General features: G+C 54.1%; 1 protein-coding gene across 2 annotated transcripts; it reads right to left on the minus strand.

Moving 5' to 3' along the window:
- Positions 1 to 1,590: 1,590 nt before the first annotated feature.
- Positions 1,591 to 18,486, minus strand: LOC133351608 (tetraspanin-33-like). Of its 2 annotated transcripts, XM_061566930.1 has the most exons (8): positions 18,203 to 18,486; positions 14,131 to 14,188; positions 11,637 to 11,764; positions 10,611 to 10,685; positions 9,810 to 9,905; positions 8,865 to 8,993; positions 6,800 to 6,961; positions 1,591 to 5,816 (listed from the first exon to the last, which is right to left on the minus strand). In XM_061566930.1, the coding sequence occupies exons 1-8, from the start codon at positions 18,287 to 18,289 to the stop codon at positions 5,712 to 5,714; spliced, it is 840 nt and encodes a 279-aa protein (XP_061422914.1). In that variant the 5' UTR covers positions 18,290 to 18,486; the 3' UTR covers positions 1,591 to 5,711. The 2 variants fall into 2 exon arrangements, with proteins under 2 accessions (XP_061422914.1, XP_061422915.1); XM_061566931.1 differs by lacking the exon at positions 18,203 to 18,486 and having other exon boundaries at positions 14,021 to 14,159.
- Between the last annotated feature and the right edge of the window lie 421 nt (positions 18,487 to 18,907).

Raw genomic sequence — 18,907 nt, forward strand, 5'->3', positions numbered from 1 at the left:
GCCAGTGACCGTGGAAAATCCACGTTCGTATGGCGGGGGAAAGTCCTACCTAGGATAACCACGGTTGACTTCGCCCCCCCCCTTCCCCAAGATACTATTTCATTCTAGATTTCAAGCTTTCGTGACTGCAAGGATTCATACTCTTAGGTTTTTTCGGTAAAGTCACGTAGGTAAAAAATAAAAATAAAATTAATAAAAGTAATAATAGAAATAGAATAAAATAATAAATCACGACGTTTCGGAGGAAACACAAGCGTCCGTCACCAGGTGGGACCGTTACAGCTAGATTTACTGTATCAAGTGAGGCAAAACATTCCAAGATACAAGTTCTTAAATACAAGTTAAGGGGGGAGGAGGGGGGGAGGAGCTTATCTGAGTGTGGTAGCCAATGAACGGAACGTATTGGGGGGGGGCGGAGCTAAAAGAGAACAACAGGTGCACATGCTAAAGGTGCACATGCTAAAGGTGCACATGCTAAAGGTGCACATGCTAAAGGTGCACATGCTAAAGGTGCACATGCTAAGTGCACATGCTAAAGGTGCACATGCTAAAGGTGCACATGCTAAAGGTGCACATTCGAGACGTGACTTTACCGAAAAAACCTAAGAGTATACTATTTCATCTCATCACCATTGTTCAACCACCACCAACACTGTCACGACACACTCCCCACTCACCAACTCACCCACACCGTCACAACAATCCTCTTTCTGCCGCCTCTTCCCTCCCATCGCCGTCTACTTCACCCCCGAGCTCCTATAAGAATCTGGCTCAGTTCAAGAAGAGAGTTTCACAACTCGTATTTATTACAGCCTTGAGTGCGGCTTGTTGCTGGCTGCTGAGCCACGAGATGGCATGCGATGTCACCGCAGAGCTTGTGCCAGGCTTGGTGCACGTTGGGGCGATCACGTGTCGTCGTGTCGAAGGCTGCTCGCAGGAGATCAGGGGACAGACCCAGGTGGCACGGGTTGACTGAGATGACCGGCAGATGCACCACCTGGGCTCCCAATTGTGTAAAAAAAAAATTCAATCACAGTTCCTATGATCACTGTTACATTGCTTTTATAGCTTTAGTTTGGTGATTTCGAAAACGTTTTGGTTTAGCCATATTTGTTTGTTGTAGAACAGAGTTAGACTGATAACTTTAATCTAGATTGTCTTATGGTTGTTATTGTTTGACTTGCATCCCACTGGGATTTTTGCACACAGCATTGATATACGGTGCTTTTTCTAGAAGACTTTGCTGTTTTTTTCTGGATGTTTCTGTTTGCGTGTAGTTACAATAAGATGTTTTTTGTTCATGTTTCTGTTTGTTGCGGTTGCACCCGATTCAAGAGCCGAATGGCTCACAGGGCTATAACCAAATAAATAAAACTGAAATGAAACTGAAACTTGCTGCGTTTTATCCTCCCGGCACTTCAATCATTGTTTTGAGCGTCGCTCCTCCGCCCTCCACTGTTTTTGTTGGAGGGCGACTGCCTCCAGCTGTCCCGTAGCTTGACAGTGCACCTTGCGTGGCACAAGCCTCCTCCTCCACACCACACACACCGACCCACCGATGGGAAAAAGAGCCACATGGGCTCCAGTGAACACACTCACGCGCGTTTATTGACGCAGTGGCTCAACATTGGAACTTAAAGTTCCCTAGTTTAAAACCGCAACCGAATAACAAAAGTAGCTTATGCAAACGGAGAAAAAGCCATAGCTAATTTCACTCTAAAACAAGTTATGAAATGTAAGACCTGCGATTCTCGTGAAATAAATTCGGTGTCGAGTTGCGATGAGATGCACGTGAAAGTCTGAATATTTATACTGGAAGAATCCGATGAGCTTTAACGCTCTTTTTCACAGATATCCAGGCGGGTTCCGTTTACGCGGACGCCGTGCATCGGCTGTGCCGGTAAATGCTTCTCACGCACGCACGGCTCCAGTGTTTACAACTAAACTCACTCCCAGGCCACGTGGCTGCAGGGGTGTTTAAAAAAAAACTTTTATAATTAAATGTGGAGGGACAGATATGTGAGGGGCGGTGGCGTGATTTGTAAGTGGCCTTACCCCTCTTGTGATCGAGTAAAGAAATGACGGCAAGCAGTCGCGGTTGATACGCACGCCGCAGTATTAATCGGAGGGGGCGGCCTGCCGGATTCGAACCGCGAACCTCTGCAACGAGCGGCCAACACGCGACCACCGCTCCGGGCCGTCTCACCGCGCCCCGTGGGAATAATTGCAAAATGCGAAATCTCCCTTTAAAAAAACCTCATCCGAATTGCTTAAATCTGAAACGCGTCGCTTGCTTCTAGTCCATAATCCAGGAATCCTCAGTGGCACAGAATTGCACTTATAAAGTACTGCATGTAACATATGCCTTCTTAATGCGAGAGAGCAAAGCGTGAGATGTGAATCGGAAGGAGGAAAAAACCGACGCGTTATTCACGGGCGAACCGCGGGGGGAGGAGGGGGAGGAGGAGGGGGTCTTCGCAAATCCATGCACGAGTCCACGGGAGCGATCCGCGCAGAGCAGAACGACACTCACACACGACCATTCGTGTCGCGTCCACGCCGCGTTCGGCCTCCGCACTGCAGGTCACAGCAACAACTCAACCCCCCCCCCCCCTAACGCACCGCACTCCAGGTGACCTCAATTCTCATTCCTGCGTCATCCCTCGCGCGGCTCCACTCTGGAATTCCGCCCCATTGTCCCCCCACCCCTCACACGCACACACACCAAGCTCTCATAACGGGCACAACCCTGGCTCAATTCAAGACACGTGTCACACTCTCTGTCCATCACCGCGACGATGCTACTCGTGCCGTTTGCTGCTGGCCTCTTGACGTTTTGGGCCCGCGCTGTGCAACGGTGTCGAAAACAAACCGAAAAAAAACCGCGTGAACAGAAACGACGACCTCCTCGGGTCACCCTGCAGTCACAGCACTCACGGGAGAGAGGCGATCACCTCGGTAACGGCCCCACCCCGAGCCAAGCTGCTCCTTCTCTCCCACGACACCCCGTGAAGAGCAACTTCATCGCTCGACGGGTTCACGCAGCCAAAGCACAATGTCCGGGTCTACGAATGACCCGTTCACAGCCGACGGTGACCTCCGCACGGTCCAATGACAGTGGTCAACTCCCTTTTAGGCAAAAGATCACCCCCCCGTATAGCCTCACCAGACTTTTGGGGCAAGTGATATTGGCGAGCACCTATTAAGGCCAACACGGCACACGAGGGGGTGGGTGGCCACAACGATGCCTGACCCACCTTTGTCCCCCGAGTGCCGATGTTTATATACACTAAACTATTTTTTGTTATTTTACCAGGTAAGGCCCACTGAGATGTACAGCTCCTTTTCAGAAGCGACCTGCCCACGAATGATAGATCGACAAATTGGCTTGTCATGTGGAAATTTCTAGCAGCCAAATCCTCTAAATGCATGTTTTCTAAACGTGGAGGGAAAAACCGGAGGACCCGGATAGAAATCCACTTGACCACAGGGAGGCCACGCAAACTCCAAATATACAGGCGTCGGAGTCGGGCTAGAACCCACGACCTCCTGCACACCAGGTGAGGTAGTTCACATCTCACCACCGTGGTTCCCCACTGCACCAGGTACTCAATTAAGGCTGAGTCGACCTATGGGAGGCCCAAGACCGGTTCGGATAATCATCACTGTCGGTCGCGGGCAATAATCGAACTCGGGTCGCCGGGTTCGGAGGTGCAGCACGCCAACCGCTACACCCAGGCACAGAGGCAGGCATTGCAGCCCACAGCGGAGAGCGATAACCGCGGGATCAGGGCACGGGGAAACCGAGCGGGCCCGGCCCTGCGGACATGCGTGGGGGGCTGGAGCCCCCCGTGCCGGGCTGGCGTGCGCGGTGCGTGCAGCCGCTGTCGCGACCGGGCGAGAGCGGTTGGGCATCGCTTTGATACCGGGGGGGCGGCTGGAGTCGGTTTCTCATTGTGGCACGAGAACGCCGGTACCACCGCTTTGAACCGGTTCGCCGTACGAATATAAAAGTTTCAGTCGCAGTTTGAGGTTTCTCGCATTGGCGCCAATCAGTCCTCCACAGTTGCGTGCGGTGGGGTAGAGTATGAGTACGCCCACCTCTACGAACATACCTGGTCAGCTGAGAAGAATGTAGCAAACTCCCTCTAAACCTTTAGTGGAAGCCAATTGGGTTACCGGGTTACCGATCATAGTTTAATAGCCCTCACTGAGTGTGGGAGAGTGTAGAGGGGAGGGAGGAGTGTGGGTGAGTGGGGTGTGGAGCGAGTCAGGGAGGAGTGTGGGTGAGTGTAAAGGGCAGGTAAGAGTGTGGGTAAGTGGGGTGTGGGGTGAGTCAGGGAGGAGTGTTGGTGAGTGTAGAGGGCAGGTAGGAGTGTAGGTGAGTGGGTGATTGTAGAGGAAAACCAGCCTCACCTCTGTGATGGTGTCAAATGATAATACTGTGATTGTAAGCAATGCCATTGGGAGAAGGCTGTGCTGATGCTAATCAGCTGTTACCCTCATGGCACTCACAGCCACAACAGAGGCGAATGGGGGCGCTGGACTGGTGCGAGGGGCTGGTGAGCCCCCCACCTTTCAATTATGTCCCAAAACCACGAATGAAACACCAAACTAAACTTGTGCCGGGGGCTCCGAGGGGGTCAGGCAACCATGACGTCATTTGACTAAACCATGTTTGGCAGAGTTAAGATACTTAACCCCCCACCTCCCCGACCCTTGGGGTTCATCCAGAAACAACGGGCAATCACTGCGGCTGACCATGTGGAATGTGGACATGATCACTGTTGAGGAAAGGCTGCCAATCCTCCGTCGGGAACTTGACCGGTACTGTCTGGACCTCTATGAAATATGGGAGGGGGGCAGTGGACTGGTTCTGTTTCCAGTCACCACAGGGATGGACAGTCCTCCTCTCTCAGGGCTGGAAACTATCAAACAACACCGAGTGGCACTTATTGGGCAGTGGTTGTAGGAGGCTGCTAGATACCGGTGCAGACCATGGGCTTGTATTCACCATGCTGTTCTGGCATCGGTGCATCCACATGCCAGGTCCGTTTAGAACATCTGCTGGACTGCGGTGATGGAACAGCGGATACAGGCCCATGTCCTTGAGATCACAACAATGAAGGGCGGAGGAGCGACGCTCACAACGAGTGGAGATAAACCGCAGCGAGTTGGCACAGTGAGAAGCACAGGTGGTGGTGCATCTGCCAGTCATCGCAGCCCACCCATGGCACCTGGGTCTGTTCCGTGACCTCCTGCCAGCAGCAGCGAGCCTTCCACACTCCAAGTGATAGCCGTAATGTGCAATGAGCCTGGCACTAACGCCGTGGTCATGTCACCACCACTTAGGGGTGAATTGCTGTTTTACGAGAAAGGCAGGGGTGTAGGGAAGTGTAGAGAATTAGGCGAGTCCATAAGAGTGTGGGTGAGTGTGGAGGTGAATGGGTGAGTGTAGAGTGGGTGAGTGTAGAGTGGGTGAGTGTAGAGTGGGTGAGTGTAGAGTGGGTGAGTGTAGAGTGGGTGAGTGTAGAGTGGGTGAGTGTAGAGTGGGTGAGTGCAGAGTGAGTGTAGAGTGGGTGAGTGTAGTGGGGGTGAGTGTAGAGTGGGTGAGTGTGGTGGGGTGAGTGTAGAGTGAGTGAGTGTGGTGGGGGTGAGTGTGGTGGGGGTGACTGCGGTGTGCGAGGAGCTGTGTGGTGGCGCTGTTGCCGCTAGGAGCGCCACTGGTCGGCGCGGTGCAGCTGGTTGTAGCGCTGCAGCTCGATCTGGTCCTTGATCTGGTTGATCAGGAGCTGCGCCAGCATGATCCCCACCAGCTGGCACGGGAGGGAGACACAGGGGGAGAGACACAGGGGGAGAGACGCACGGGGGGGGAGAGATGCACGGGTGTCGTGACCTGCGGTACGGTGGTGGACGAACGTGGTACGGAAGAGACGAACACAGTCAGTCAGAGAGCCTGGGTGCCTCTCGCGGGTGGAGTAATCTAAAATTAAAATATATATATATCTTTTACCAGGTAAGGTCCACTGAGCTATATCTTTTTTTCAAAAGCGACCTGGCCACAAATGATAGCTCAACCAAGTGGCTTATCACGTGGAAATTTATATCGGCCAAATACTCGAAGCGCATGTTTCTAAATGTGGAGGGGAAATACGGAGTATCCGGAGGAAAATCCACGCGACCACGGGGAGAACATGCAAAATCCAAATATGCAAGCATCAGGGTCTGGATCGAACCCACGACCTCCTGCAAACCAGGCAAAAGAGTTAACATCTCGCCACTGTTGCGCCCCAAATCAATGAGCGAAGTTCACGGGGACGGTGACGCAATCAGAGTTCTGAGCGACGGAGGAGTCTGCACGTCTGGGAATTGAGGCAGGCTCTGGATGACGAAGAGCTGGGGTCAGAGGAGAGACGGTGGTGACGGGAGGGAGGGAATTGCCCAGCGAAGCGGTGGCTGACCCTTGACGACGGCTCGTCATGAAGCGGCCCAGCGGTTGCGCGCTCCTCCAGCTTGTTGCTGAGGCTCGCGGTCCGAATTGGACAGGCCACCGGGATAGCGAGACCACGTCTCGTTCTGCCGTAGCATGGTTAGATGGGCGTTCAACATCCATATGTAGATTACATTATGTTGTGTGAATAAAAGTGTTGCTCCCAAGATAACGTCTGCGACTTAGTTGGACTCACGACACTACTAGTCGGGCAGGGAGGTGAGGGGGGGCTCTGGGGGGAGGGGTGGGCGGCGGCAGGAGGGGTGGTCGGTAGCGAGGGGTGGTGGTGGGGGGTCAGGGGGGGGTCACCTGCGGCACGGCGAGGCCCAGGGCGACGCCGCCCAGCAGGTAGAGGTGGCCGTGGGCCCAGGCCACCAGCTTGTCGATGCAGCCGCTCGTGTGGACCGAGCGCGCCGCCTCCAGCTGCTCCTGCTGCTGGACCCCGTAGCCGCACATGGAGTTGAGCACGGCCTGCGGCGCGCGCGCGGGCGGCAGCGTGGCACACGTCAACCTCACCGGCCTCGCCGGCCACACCAGTCTCAACATGATCAGCCTCACCGTCCTCAACATCATTAGCCACCTCACCAGCCTCAACATCACCAGCCTCACCGTCCTCAACATCATTAGCCACCTTACCAGCCTCAACATTACCAGCCTCATCGGCCTCAACATCATTAGCCATCTCACCAGCCTCAACATCACCAACCTCACCAGTCTCAACATTATTATCCACCTCACCAGTCTCAACATCACCAGCCTCACCGTCCTCAACATCATTAGCCACCTCACCAGCCTCAACATCACCAGCCTCACCGTCCTCAACATCATTAGCCATCTCACCAGCCTCAACATCACCAACCTCACCGTCCTCAACATCATTAGCCACCTAACCAGCCTCAACATCACCAGCCTCATCGTCCTCAACATCACCAGCCTCACCAGCCTCAACATCACCAGCCTCACCAGCCTCAACATCACCAACCTCACCGTCCTCAACATCATTAGCCACCTCACCAGCCTCAACATCACCAGCCTCACCGTCCTCAACATCATTAGCCATCTCACCAGCCTCAACATCACCAGCCTCACCGTCCTCAACATCATTAGCCACCTCACCAGCCTCAACATCACCAACCTCACCGTCCTCAACATCATTAGCCACCTCACCAGCCTCAACATCACCAGCCTCACCGTCCTCAACTTCATTAGCCACCTCACCAGCCTCAACATCACCAGCCTCACCAGTCTCAACATCATTAGCCACCTCACCAGTCTCAACATCACCAGCCTCACCGTCCTCAACATCATTAGCCACCTCACCAGCCTCAACATCACCAGCCTCATCGTCCTCAACATCACCATCCTCACCAGCCTCACGAGCAACATTAGTCTCACCAGCATTGCCAGCCTCACTTCTCACCAGCCTCAACCTCACCAACCCCCCACCCACTGACCTACCCAGTGACTCACCCAGTGACCCACCCACCAACTTGTCCAGAATAATCAGGAAAAGACCCAAGCAATTATTGTCTTTTGGCAGGACCGCAGTCTGAAGTGAAGCATCACGTATCCACTCTTTAACTCGCCGGGTGAGCGAGCTGAGACAATTGTGTTTGCCCCACCTTAAGCGTGCGCAATAATAACGATCTAAACCTGTACCCCACGCAGGATCCGCTCGCTCTCAAAGAGAGGACGACTCGAGACGCGAGGAGAAACCACAGAGGGAAGGCAGCAGCTAGGCAGTGAGCCGGCCCTACCAACAATTCTCCAAGGTCTGCGGTCCTCTACATATGGAGGTGTTATCGGCCAATTAGTGTTCATTTATGTGGGAGAATACCGAAGCACAAAGAGAAAGCCCACACTCAATCCTACACAGACGGAACATTCTTGATTTGAAGCTTTCGTGACTGCAGAACTCCATACTCTGTGGCTCTTTCGGTAAAGTCAGCTGTGGTTGTCCCACCTGATGACGATTGCTCGTGTTGCGATCGAAACGTCGCGATCAATTATTTTTCCACCTACGTGACTTTACCGAAAGAACCAAAGAGACGGAACAAGTCGAATCCACATTTTTGGTTTACCGCCTTCTCCTCTGCGAGCCAGGGTTACGGCTCCTCCCTGGGGCCCATGAGAAGGGGAGTTTCACAACGACGCGTGTGTGTCATCCACCAGCCCTCGCTGCCGCCTCCACAGCGCGGGATCACAGGCAACCACGTGCAGCAGCGTGGCCGCCACCGCCCGCGACGGCAACCTGAGCTGCGTCGCCGCCACCACGGCTAGACAATTGCCCCCCACTCCCCCCGTGCGCCTCTTCTATCGCTACCACGGTCGACCGCGGCGTAGCGGCCGTGGCCGTGGGAGTGGGGGGCGGCACCTCGTCGCGCTGGGCGAGGCAGCAGGAGAAGGGCACCCCGCAGCGCTCGGGGCTGGGGTTCTCCAGCGAGCAGTTGAAGTACATGTTCCGGCTCCAGTCCTTGTAGGTCGCACCGCCGCAACACTCGAACTGCAACGGCAGGCACAGCCGCCCGGCGGCGGAGTGACGACCACGGCTTGCCGTTATTGTGAGTATTGGTGCGTTGTCAGAATCAGAATACTGCGCTCGGTTACCCGGGAAAGTCTCCCTGAATCTCGAGGCTCTAATTGGGGAGGGGTCCAGTCATGTTTGTCGCAGTAGGGGATGATGTTGCTGCTTTCTGCTGCTGTGTGTGATCCCAAATGAGTGTTTGGTTGGTGATTCGAGTGGGTGAGTGGGTGGGTGAGTGAGTGAGCAAGTGGGTGGGTGGGCGAGTGAATAGTGGCATGAGTGAGTGATTGGGTGAGTGGGCGAGTGTGTAGGTGATTTGGTGAGTGAATGAGTGAGTGGGTGAGTGTTTTGGTGAGTAAATGAGTAAGTGGGTGAGTGAGTGAGTGAGTGAATGAGTAAGTGGGTGAGTGAGTGAGTGAGTGAATGAGTGAGTGGGTGAGTGCTTTGGTGAGTGAATGAGTGGGTGAGTGCTTTGGTGAGTGAATGAGTGAGTGGGTGGGTGGTGAGTGAGTGAATGAGTGACTGGGTGAGTGCTTTGGTGAGTGAATGAGTAAGTGGGTGGGTGAGTGAGTGAGTGAATGAGTGAGTGGGTGAGTGCTTTGGTGAGTGAATGAGTGAGTGGGTGAGTGAGTGAATGAGTGAGTGGGTGAGTGAATGAGTGGGTGAGTGCTTTGGTGAGTGAGTGAGTGCTTTGGTGAGTGAATGAGTAAGTGGGTGAGTGAGTGAGTGAGTGAATGAGTGGGTGAGTGTTTTGGTGAGTGAATGAGTGAGTGGGTGGGTGAGTGAATGTGCAACCTCCTGCTGGCCGTAGTCGATGGCGTTCTGCAGGTCGATGTCTTCACGGTAATAGACGATGCCTTTGTTGATCAGTTTACTAATCCGGACACGTGCCTACAAAGACAAAGATCACCTGTATAGCCTTAATAGACTGTAGGGGCAAGTGCTGTTAACGAGCACCTATAAAAGCCGGCACGGCACACGAGGGGGTGGGTGTCCAGCACCACGCCCGACCGTGTTTGTCTCCCGAGTAGCATCGTTTTACACACTATACCAGGTACTCATTTGATGCTGAGTTAACCTAGGGCAGGCCGAAGATGAGGTTAAATATTCGTCACTATTATTAGTTACGAGCAGAAATCGCTGGGTTCGTAGCGCAGTGCGCTAATCACTGCACTACGGCTCATACGTGCACACACACGCATATGCCCACCCACACACCCGCATACACAAACATCTCTATTAATCAGAAATCATAGCAAAAATCGATAGAAATCACAGCAAAAACACCGCTTAACAGTTTGCTGGCGAGTGTCGCATCGTCACAGAAAACCGTGGCTTCACTGCGGATTCACGTGAAGCGCCACGTACCCAATCACCGCTTAATCTGACAGTGAAGATTGTTCTTCAGCTCACCGGGTGAGCGAGCTGAGACAATACGGACCGTGAGGATCGCTCTCTAGCTCACCGGGTGAGCGAGCCGAGGCAATACGAGCCAGCGCGTCGTAACGACGCGTGTGTGCGTGTCTGGCCGTGTTGGGTGGTGGAGGGCTCAATGGAGGCGACCGTTGCGACGCTGTCCCGCGATGGCGCCGTCACCTTGTCGGAGAAGACGAAGCCCAGGACCCCGGCCGCGAGCTGGAGCAGGAACACCACCGCGAGACACACGGAGAACTGTGGGGGGCGGGGGGGGGGGTGTGGGGGGCAGGGGGGGGAGGGGGGTCAGAGAAGGAAATGGCGTGGCGCTGGCCACACACCCTTCCCTCACATGCCGGCCTTCGTATGTGCTCGCTAACAACTCTTGCCCCAACAGCTTGCTGGAGGCTACATGTGGGATTTTGTGTGTGCAAGTAAGTTTTAAGATTCATGTTGTGTGTGAGAGCGTTGTGTGTGTGATGTGCGTCGGTGACATTGTCAGTTGTAATGCATAGTCTGAGCTCCATTACACAGACACACATGCATGTGTTGCAAACATGCACATGTTGCACACATACACGTGTTGCACACAAACACGCGCGCGTGTGCGTCTGTGTTGCAACACAAGTACACGCGTGTGTGGGTCTGCGTCAAAACGGTTTTATATTCGAATGAGCATCGAGGTGGCGCTCATCTCCGGTTTACAGCCCTGACAATGCGACTTTCCACGTTCCTATGACGGGGGGTAAATCCATGCTCAGGACCACTCGGGTAGATACGAACCATGCGTGTTAAATGGGGCCACCCTCATTCACGTCAGGCGTGTCGCTTCACACGCGATCAGCGACTCTCATATCGTCTCTCCACACACATGAACAGGCACCCCCAGCGGCAGTTGTCTCTGTGCAGCCTGCGAGCAAGCATTGGTGTGCGACGACCGCTGCTGCGTGATCCGATCCCTATCGGGCAGCTTGCTGTGTCATCTCACCAATTTGGACCGTGGCACCCATGGCAGGCGATGACCCAGTGGTTTCAAACGACATCACGGGATCTTTAACGCCCGCCGTGAGAGAAGACGACGGTGGACGTGGTAGTGGTCATTTTGTTTTTACAGTTAATACCCCCACCGCAGCATTAACCGGGGCGGCCAACGGGATTTGAACCGCGAACCCCTTGCAACGAGCAACGGGCTGCAGCGCTGCGTCCTACCATCTGCAGCAGCACGATGTTCTCGCGCAGCGCGCCGATGCAGCCGCAGAACGTGATGAGGAACATGAGGCCTCCGCCCACAATCAGCAGCACGGCCGGGTCGGCGATGAGCGTCGCCACCGCAGCGTCTGCGCAACGCACGCACACAACGCATGGTGACTTGAGTGTTCAGCCACGAAGGCCTCGCTGAGTCTCGCTCATGTTCGAAAGCGTCCTGCCTAAGTTTGTCACAGTAGTGGGGGGGGGGGGGGGGTGATGTTGCGGCTTCTGCTGTTGCTGCAGGTGACCCAGATTTAGTGATCTGCAGGTGATTTCTCAGCATTAGGGATGCTTTTTTGGCCAATGCCAGCTACACCGAGCGGTTTTGTTTTAGCCGTGGGAGGAATCCGCAAAACCCGGAGGAAACCCAAGCAGAAACAGGGGGTGAACTCACAAGCTCCACTCTCGCACACTCTCGCACACTCTCGCACACTCTCGCACACTCTCGCACACTCTCGCACACTCTCGCACACTCTCGCACACTCTCGCACACTCTCGCACACTCTCGCACACTCTCGCACACTCTCGCACACTCTCGCACACACTCGCACACACTCGCACACACTCGCACACACTCGCACACACTCGCACACACGCACACACTCGCACACACACGCACTCACACGCACTCACACGCACTCACACGCACTCTCACACACTCACACACACTCACACACGGTCACACACTTTCACACACTCACACACACTCTGCAGAACTCCACACAGAGAGGCACCAGAGTCGAGAATTGAACCAGCATCAGCACTGTGCCACCGCCGCCCACGCGTTACCCCCCCCCCCCCGCCACACGCAAGGGTTTCCTCCAGATTCCCCGGTTTATTCCCGTTGATAAAACAAAACCACAGTATCATTGGTATTGGCCAAAAAAACATTCCCGATGCCGAGAAATTACCTGCGAATCAACCCAGCACCACGCAGAACAAAGACACGGGAAGCAAAGCTTCCTTCACTTCCTGCACACATGGGTGTGGAGGCACGCCGCCTTTCGGTCCGCGCCTTCCCAGCCCTGGCGTGCGTCTCCTCTGCTTTCCTCACATCCTGCGATAGGCCCCCGTATCTGGTGTCACGACGCCGCTCGTCGTGCTATGATCAGTCAAGAGGCAATTGGCCGGAGCTGACGCACGCTGCACCGAGTTCAGCGTTGCTTTTGTGCAACGTTTGCAACGTCTCATGCGATGTGACGCAGTGATTTGCTGTGCTCGTTTCTATTCGCTGCTTCACTTGCTGTGCTCGATTTGTTTTGCTTTTTTTTTCATTTTGGTGACCAGATCTCTCTTGGTTTCTCGAATTATCACCCAGTTAAATCAAACAAAGTTTCGATTTAAAGCTTTCGTGACTGCAGGGATTCATATTCTTGGATCTTTCTGTAAAGTCACGTAGAAGGGAAATAATAAAATAATATTAATAAAACATCATAAAATTCTCACGACGTTTCGGCCACAACACAAGCAGCCGTCCTCAGGTGAAGAACAGAGCTGTCGGAAAGACAGCGTCCCAATGAACACCGCTAAGCTTGGCAGCGTATTTTTAAGCTGCAGCGTGGACAAAATTCCCTGCCACGTGTCGTGACGGGCACTGCGAGATCCTACCATGTCTGTCCAGTGCTCGCCAAGCTGCATTGGCTTCCGGTTACCGAATGAATACGTTACATGGTTGCACTCATTACACACATAAAGTGCTTGCCACGAATTAACCAGAATACCTCGCTGATCCCGTCAAGGAGCATACACCATCACACTAACTCCAGTCATCCTCGCAGTGGCTTTTGGCGAGCTATTGAACAAAGATGGTCACAATATCGTGTGCTTTCACATGCGCTTTTGCAGCCGTCTAGAAATCTCTTAGCCACTGGCAATTTTAAATCTAGATTGAAAACACATTTCTTTAGAACTGCTTTTTGTGTTTACTTTGTTGTCCTTCCCCACACCCCCGATTAGTAAGTTCGGCTACGTACCTGTGTGAAAGAATTTCAACATACGTAAGTATAGTTTCACAGGTTCACGTTTAGAATCCAGCAGGCCACCCCGGTTAACACCGCAGGTGAATTAACCAAAAAACACTTCTCCTTGCGGTCTGCTTGGTTAAAGTTTCCCGCGACGTCGTTCGAAGAAAGTGGGCTACGTGTACCGGCGTCACAGTCCACGTTAAAATAAAACACAATCAACTGAAAATTAATCAATGGGGGTGATTGTGCACAGAGGAGCAACATCGTCCCCCCCCCCCCCCCCCACTGCTGTGAAACTCGTGCAACCTGTCTCCGTGAAACACAACGGCGCCTTCCTCCGTGGTGATCGCCCCGTGCCACCCGGACCGACAGCGCCCATACCACACATGCACTCAATGGCTGCCGCTGTTCTTGCTGGCGGTTGTCCTTGCCGACTGTGGCCCGCACTGCACGCTGGCGCCGTAGCACCTGAGCCAGGCTTCGGGCATCACCTGCAATCTTCTCCACCTTGGCATAGACCCCGACCGCCAGCACCACCACTGATATCACCTACAAAGACAAAGGCAAAGATCCCCCATATAACCTTGGCAGACTGTGGGGGCAAGTGCTGTTCGCGAGCACCTATGAAGGCTGGCATGGTACACAAGGGGGTGGGCGGTCAGCACCACACCTAACCGCCTTTGTCTCCCCAGTGGCGATGTTTATACACCACATCAGGTACTCATTTGAGGCTGAGTCGATCTAGGAGAGGCCCAGAACCAGTTCAGATAATCGTCACTGGTGTTGGCCGTGAGCGGGAATCGAACTCCGGTCGCCGGGTTCGTAGTGCAGCGCGCTCACCGTTCCACTACCGTTCCCGACTACACACACACCAGCCACATCAACACCATCGTCACCAACCACATCAACACCATCATCAGCGACATAACAACACCATCATCACCAGCCAAATCAACAACATCATCAGCCACATCAACACCATCATCAGCCACATCAACGCCATCATCACCAGCCACATCAACACCACCACCAACTACATTAAAAACAACACCCATGGCATTAACAACAGCCACACACCTTTTGCGAGGCTAGGTTCACCTTGAGTTCACGTGAATTGTGGAATGCTCACTGGTAGGAGGTCACAGGGCAGACCCAGGTGCTACGTTGACCGAGATGGCTGCCAAGCTGCACCACCTATGCTCGTCACTGAGACAACTTTATACGTTTTAGCTGCCCGGCGCTTCACTTGTTGTGAGCATCACCCTTCGCTGTTGCTGGAGGGAAACTGCCTCTAACTGCCCAGTAGCGTCCTTGACGAGCCTCTCCACACAGGGCAATTTTGACACCGCTGGGAACAGTCATCTGCAGGTCTACTCAGCTTCACATCCTCCTGTACCGCATCAGTCCATCTCGTCTCTAGCCCATGCCCCACACATTTAGCCCCCTCAATCGGCCAAACAGTCGCTGCTCAGGAAAGTGGTGGCTGGGCATGCGGGCTACGTTACCCAGAATGCACACCATCATCGCCTGCTGGTGAAGCTCACTGGTGGGACTGTGACCAGATCTTTCAAGGATCTGTGAGCTTGTCACAATACAGCCTGGTTCAACCCTAGGCAGGCTCGTCTGAATATTTCAAACCGGTGCAAATGTTCCTTAAAAGGGCTCAATGTTTCGCAAGCATAGAGAAGGGAGGGCAAAATTGTGGCTGGAGCTTAGTATTGAGTGACAGGCTAGATAGCTTCCACACAGCATTATGCAGCTGATGAAAAGATAATGCTGCTCGACTGATTCAGTGAGACCTCCGCTGCCAAACCAGAGGCGTTAATAAGCACACTGCCCAGGTATGAGATCTCCTCCACCCTCTCCACAACTTCCCTATCACTCGTGGAGTATTTAATGACATAAAATACCCAGGCAGATGCTTTTTTTTGTGGGGCTGATGGTAAGGCCCCATATTTCTTAGCAATACACTCCAGATTCAGCAGTAGCATCTCCAACTCTTTCTCACAGTGGGAAGCAAGCACGAAGAACAATCAAGAGCCCTGGCCTGTTGATGGTATCATAGGTCTTGACCAGGTCAATAAAGCAGAGATGTAGATCCTGTTGAAATTCCCTACACCTCTACTGTAGGCAGACCGACAAAGAATTTGGTGGTGCATAAATAATAGAGGTTTTTTTGGGTTAGATCACGTAAATATATAAATGTGTCGTTAAAATCCGCCACCACCCGACACAGCCAACTAGTAAGGGTTGTGACGTAAACAGAACATGCCAATTCGTCACGAGTACAGCACTAACCGGTGTGTTGGAGAGCCAAGCCACAACATTTACAATTTGGTGGTGACCAGCTACAAAATGGGACCTTTCTTCCAGTATCAAAGTATGAAAAAATAAGAATAGGTTTAACCCTTTCTGGCAATACAACAGGTGTTAAAATGTTCAAACACCAAATAGAAACCTATTTTTTTGTATAATTTAATCTCTTTGCAAGACCAGTTTGAAACCTTAGACTGTAGGGGCAAGTTCTGTTAACGAGCACCACACACACACCACCACACACACACCACCACAGACACACACAGCACACACACACCACACACACACACTACACACACCACACACACACACACACCACACACACACACACCACACATACCGCACACCACACATACCGCACACCACACACCACGCACACACCACCGCGCACACACCACACACACCACACCACCACACACACACATGTATATGTCCGTACATACACAAGCACAGAAGTACAGAATAACAACGACCACCACCGTTTGCCAGGTGCTCCACCACACACATCACCACCACCACCAGCAACAACGGATTTTGGAGAAAGAGGAACCTCGGGTCAGAGAGACCTGGGGACAGGAGCACAGGGGGACGTGGGACAGGAGACAGTGGACAGAGGAGACAGGGAGACAGGGGGACAGAGAACAGGGGGACAGGAGACAGGGGACAGAGGAGACAGGGAGACAGGGGGACAGAGAACAGGGGGACAGGAGACAGGGGACAGGGGAGACAGGGGGACAGAGAACAGGGGGACAGGAGACAGTGGACAGAGGAGACAGGGAGACAGGGGGACAGAGAACAGGGGGGCAGGAGACAGTGGACAGAGGAGACAGGGAGACAGGGGGACAGAGAACAGGGGGACAGGAGACAGGGGACAGAGGAGACAGGGAGACAGGGGGACAGAGAACAGGGGGACAGGAGACAGGGGACAGAGGGGATAGAGGGGGCAGGGGGGCCAGTGGATCGTGGGACAGGGAGAAGTGGGACAGGAGACAATGGACAGAGAGCAGGTGACAAGAACAGGGGGACAGGGAGACAGGGGGGAGACATGGGACAGGGAGACACAGATGACACAGGGAGGCATGAGGCAGGGAGACACAGGGGAGACAGGGGGAGACATGAGACAGGGAGACACAGAGGGGACAGAGGGGAGACGGGAGACACAGGGGGGGGACATGGGGGAGACATGAGACAGGGAGACACAGAGGGGACAGGGGGAGACATGAGACAGGGAGACACAGGGGAGACAGGGGGAGACATGAGACAGGGAGACACAGGGGGGGACATGGGGGAGACATGACACAGGGAGACACAGAGGGGACAGGGGGAGACATGAGACAGGGAGACACAGGGGAGACAGGGGGAGACATGAGACAGGGAGACACAGAGGGGACAGGGGGGAGACACAGGGGGGGACATGGGGGAGACATGAGACAGGGAGACACAGGGGGGACAGGGAGACACAGAGGGAGACATGACACAGGGAGAGACACAGAGGGAGACATGACACAGGGAGAGACACAGAGGGACATGGGGGAGACGGGAGACAGGGAGACACAGGGGAGACATGACACAGGGAGACAAAGAGGGGACAGGGGGGAGACGGGAGACACAGGGGGAGACATGACACAGGGAGAGACACTGAGGGGACATGGGGGAGACATGACACAGGGAGAGACACAGGGAGAGACACAGGGGAGACATGAGACAGGGAGAGACACAGAGGGACACAGGGGAGACATGACACAGGGAGAGACACAGGGAGACACAGAGGGACATGGGGGAGACATGAGACAGGGAGAGACACAGAGGGGACAGGGGGGAGACGGGAGACACAGAGGGACATGGGGGAGACGGGAGACACAGGGGGGGGACATGGGGGAGACATGAGACAGAGGGACAGGGAGACACAGAGGGAGACATGACACTGGGAGAGACACAGAGGGGACATGACACAGGGAGAGACACAGAGGGGACATGGGGGAGACGGGAGACAGGGAGACATGACACAGGGAGAGACACAGAGGGACATGGGGGAGACGGGAGACAGGGAGACATGACACAGGGAGAGACACAGAGGGACATGGGGGAGACGGACATCGCCAGGTGCGGGGCGGTAACGCCCTGGCAGACCGCTCGGCCTCGGGCCCCGCGTCGCCCTCTCACGCTCCGACTCGCGACCTTCACCCCCCCAACTCTCTCTCTCTCTCTCTGCCTCCATCTCCTTCTCCACCCCTGACGCTCACTCACCCAGAAGACGAAGTTGAAGAAGAAGAGGAGGTATTTGATCAACGGGCTCACGAAGCTGAAGTCTTGCTCCCCTGCGGCGCCCGCCATGCCCGAGTCGGGTCCGGCCTCACCACGACGATGACGATGATGCTCCCCTCTCCTCTCTCTCTCTTCCTCCTGTCGTCGTCTCCTCTCTCTCCTCCTCTGATTCCCGATCTCTCAAATCACCTCCCGGCGGCTCTGTGTGCCTCTCGCTCGCTCCTCCCGTCTCGTGCAGTTCGATGTCGTCGCGACCGGGAGCAGAGGAGGAGGAGGAGGGAGCGCCCCCTAGGCACGGGTCATCGACATCGACACATCATCATCAGCACCAACATCATCACCATCATACTCACCAACATCACCATCATCATAATCACCAATCATCACCATCATCATACTCACCAACACCATCATCATCATAATCACCAATCATCACCATCATCATACTCACCAACACCATCATCATCATAATCACCAATCATCACCATCATCATACTCACCAACACTATCTATATATATAAAATCGTTCATGTCTGTGTGTCTGTGTGTGTGTGTGTGGACTGCACTTTCATTGGACGGCGGTTGCCCCTGGCAACGGCTAGCCACGCTTTCGCCGCTTTCATTGGACGGCGGTTGCCCCTGGCAACGAGTAGCAACTTTTCTCCGCGGGGTGGACGCCATTTTTAA

This window comes from Lethenteron reissneri, chromosome 38, assembly GCF_015708825.2.
Source record: "Lethenteron reissneri isolate LAM-NWPU_2019-01 chromosome 38, ASM1570882v1, whole genome shotgun sequence".
Classification (NCBI taxonomy): domain Eukaryota; kingdom Metazoa; phylum Chordata; class Hyperoartia; order Petromyzontiformes; family Petromyzontidae; genus Lethenteron; species Lethenteron reissneri.

Coding starts and splice junctions, on each gene's coding strand:
- LOC133351608 (XM_061566930.1), bottom strand. CDS start 18,289: ATGGCGGGCGCCGCAGGGGAGCAAGACTTCAGCTTCGTGAGCCCGTTG. Junction 11,765..14,130: donor CAAGGTGGAGAAGATTGCAG/GTGATGCCCGAA, acceptor TGCGTTGCGCAG/ACGCTGCGGTGGCGACGCTC. Junction 10,686..11,636: donor ACATCGTGCTGCTGCAGATG/GTAGGACGCAGC, acceptor CGCCCCCCACAG/TTCTCCGTGTGTCTCGCGGT.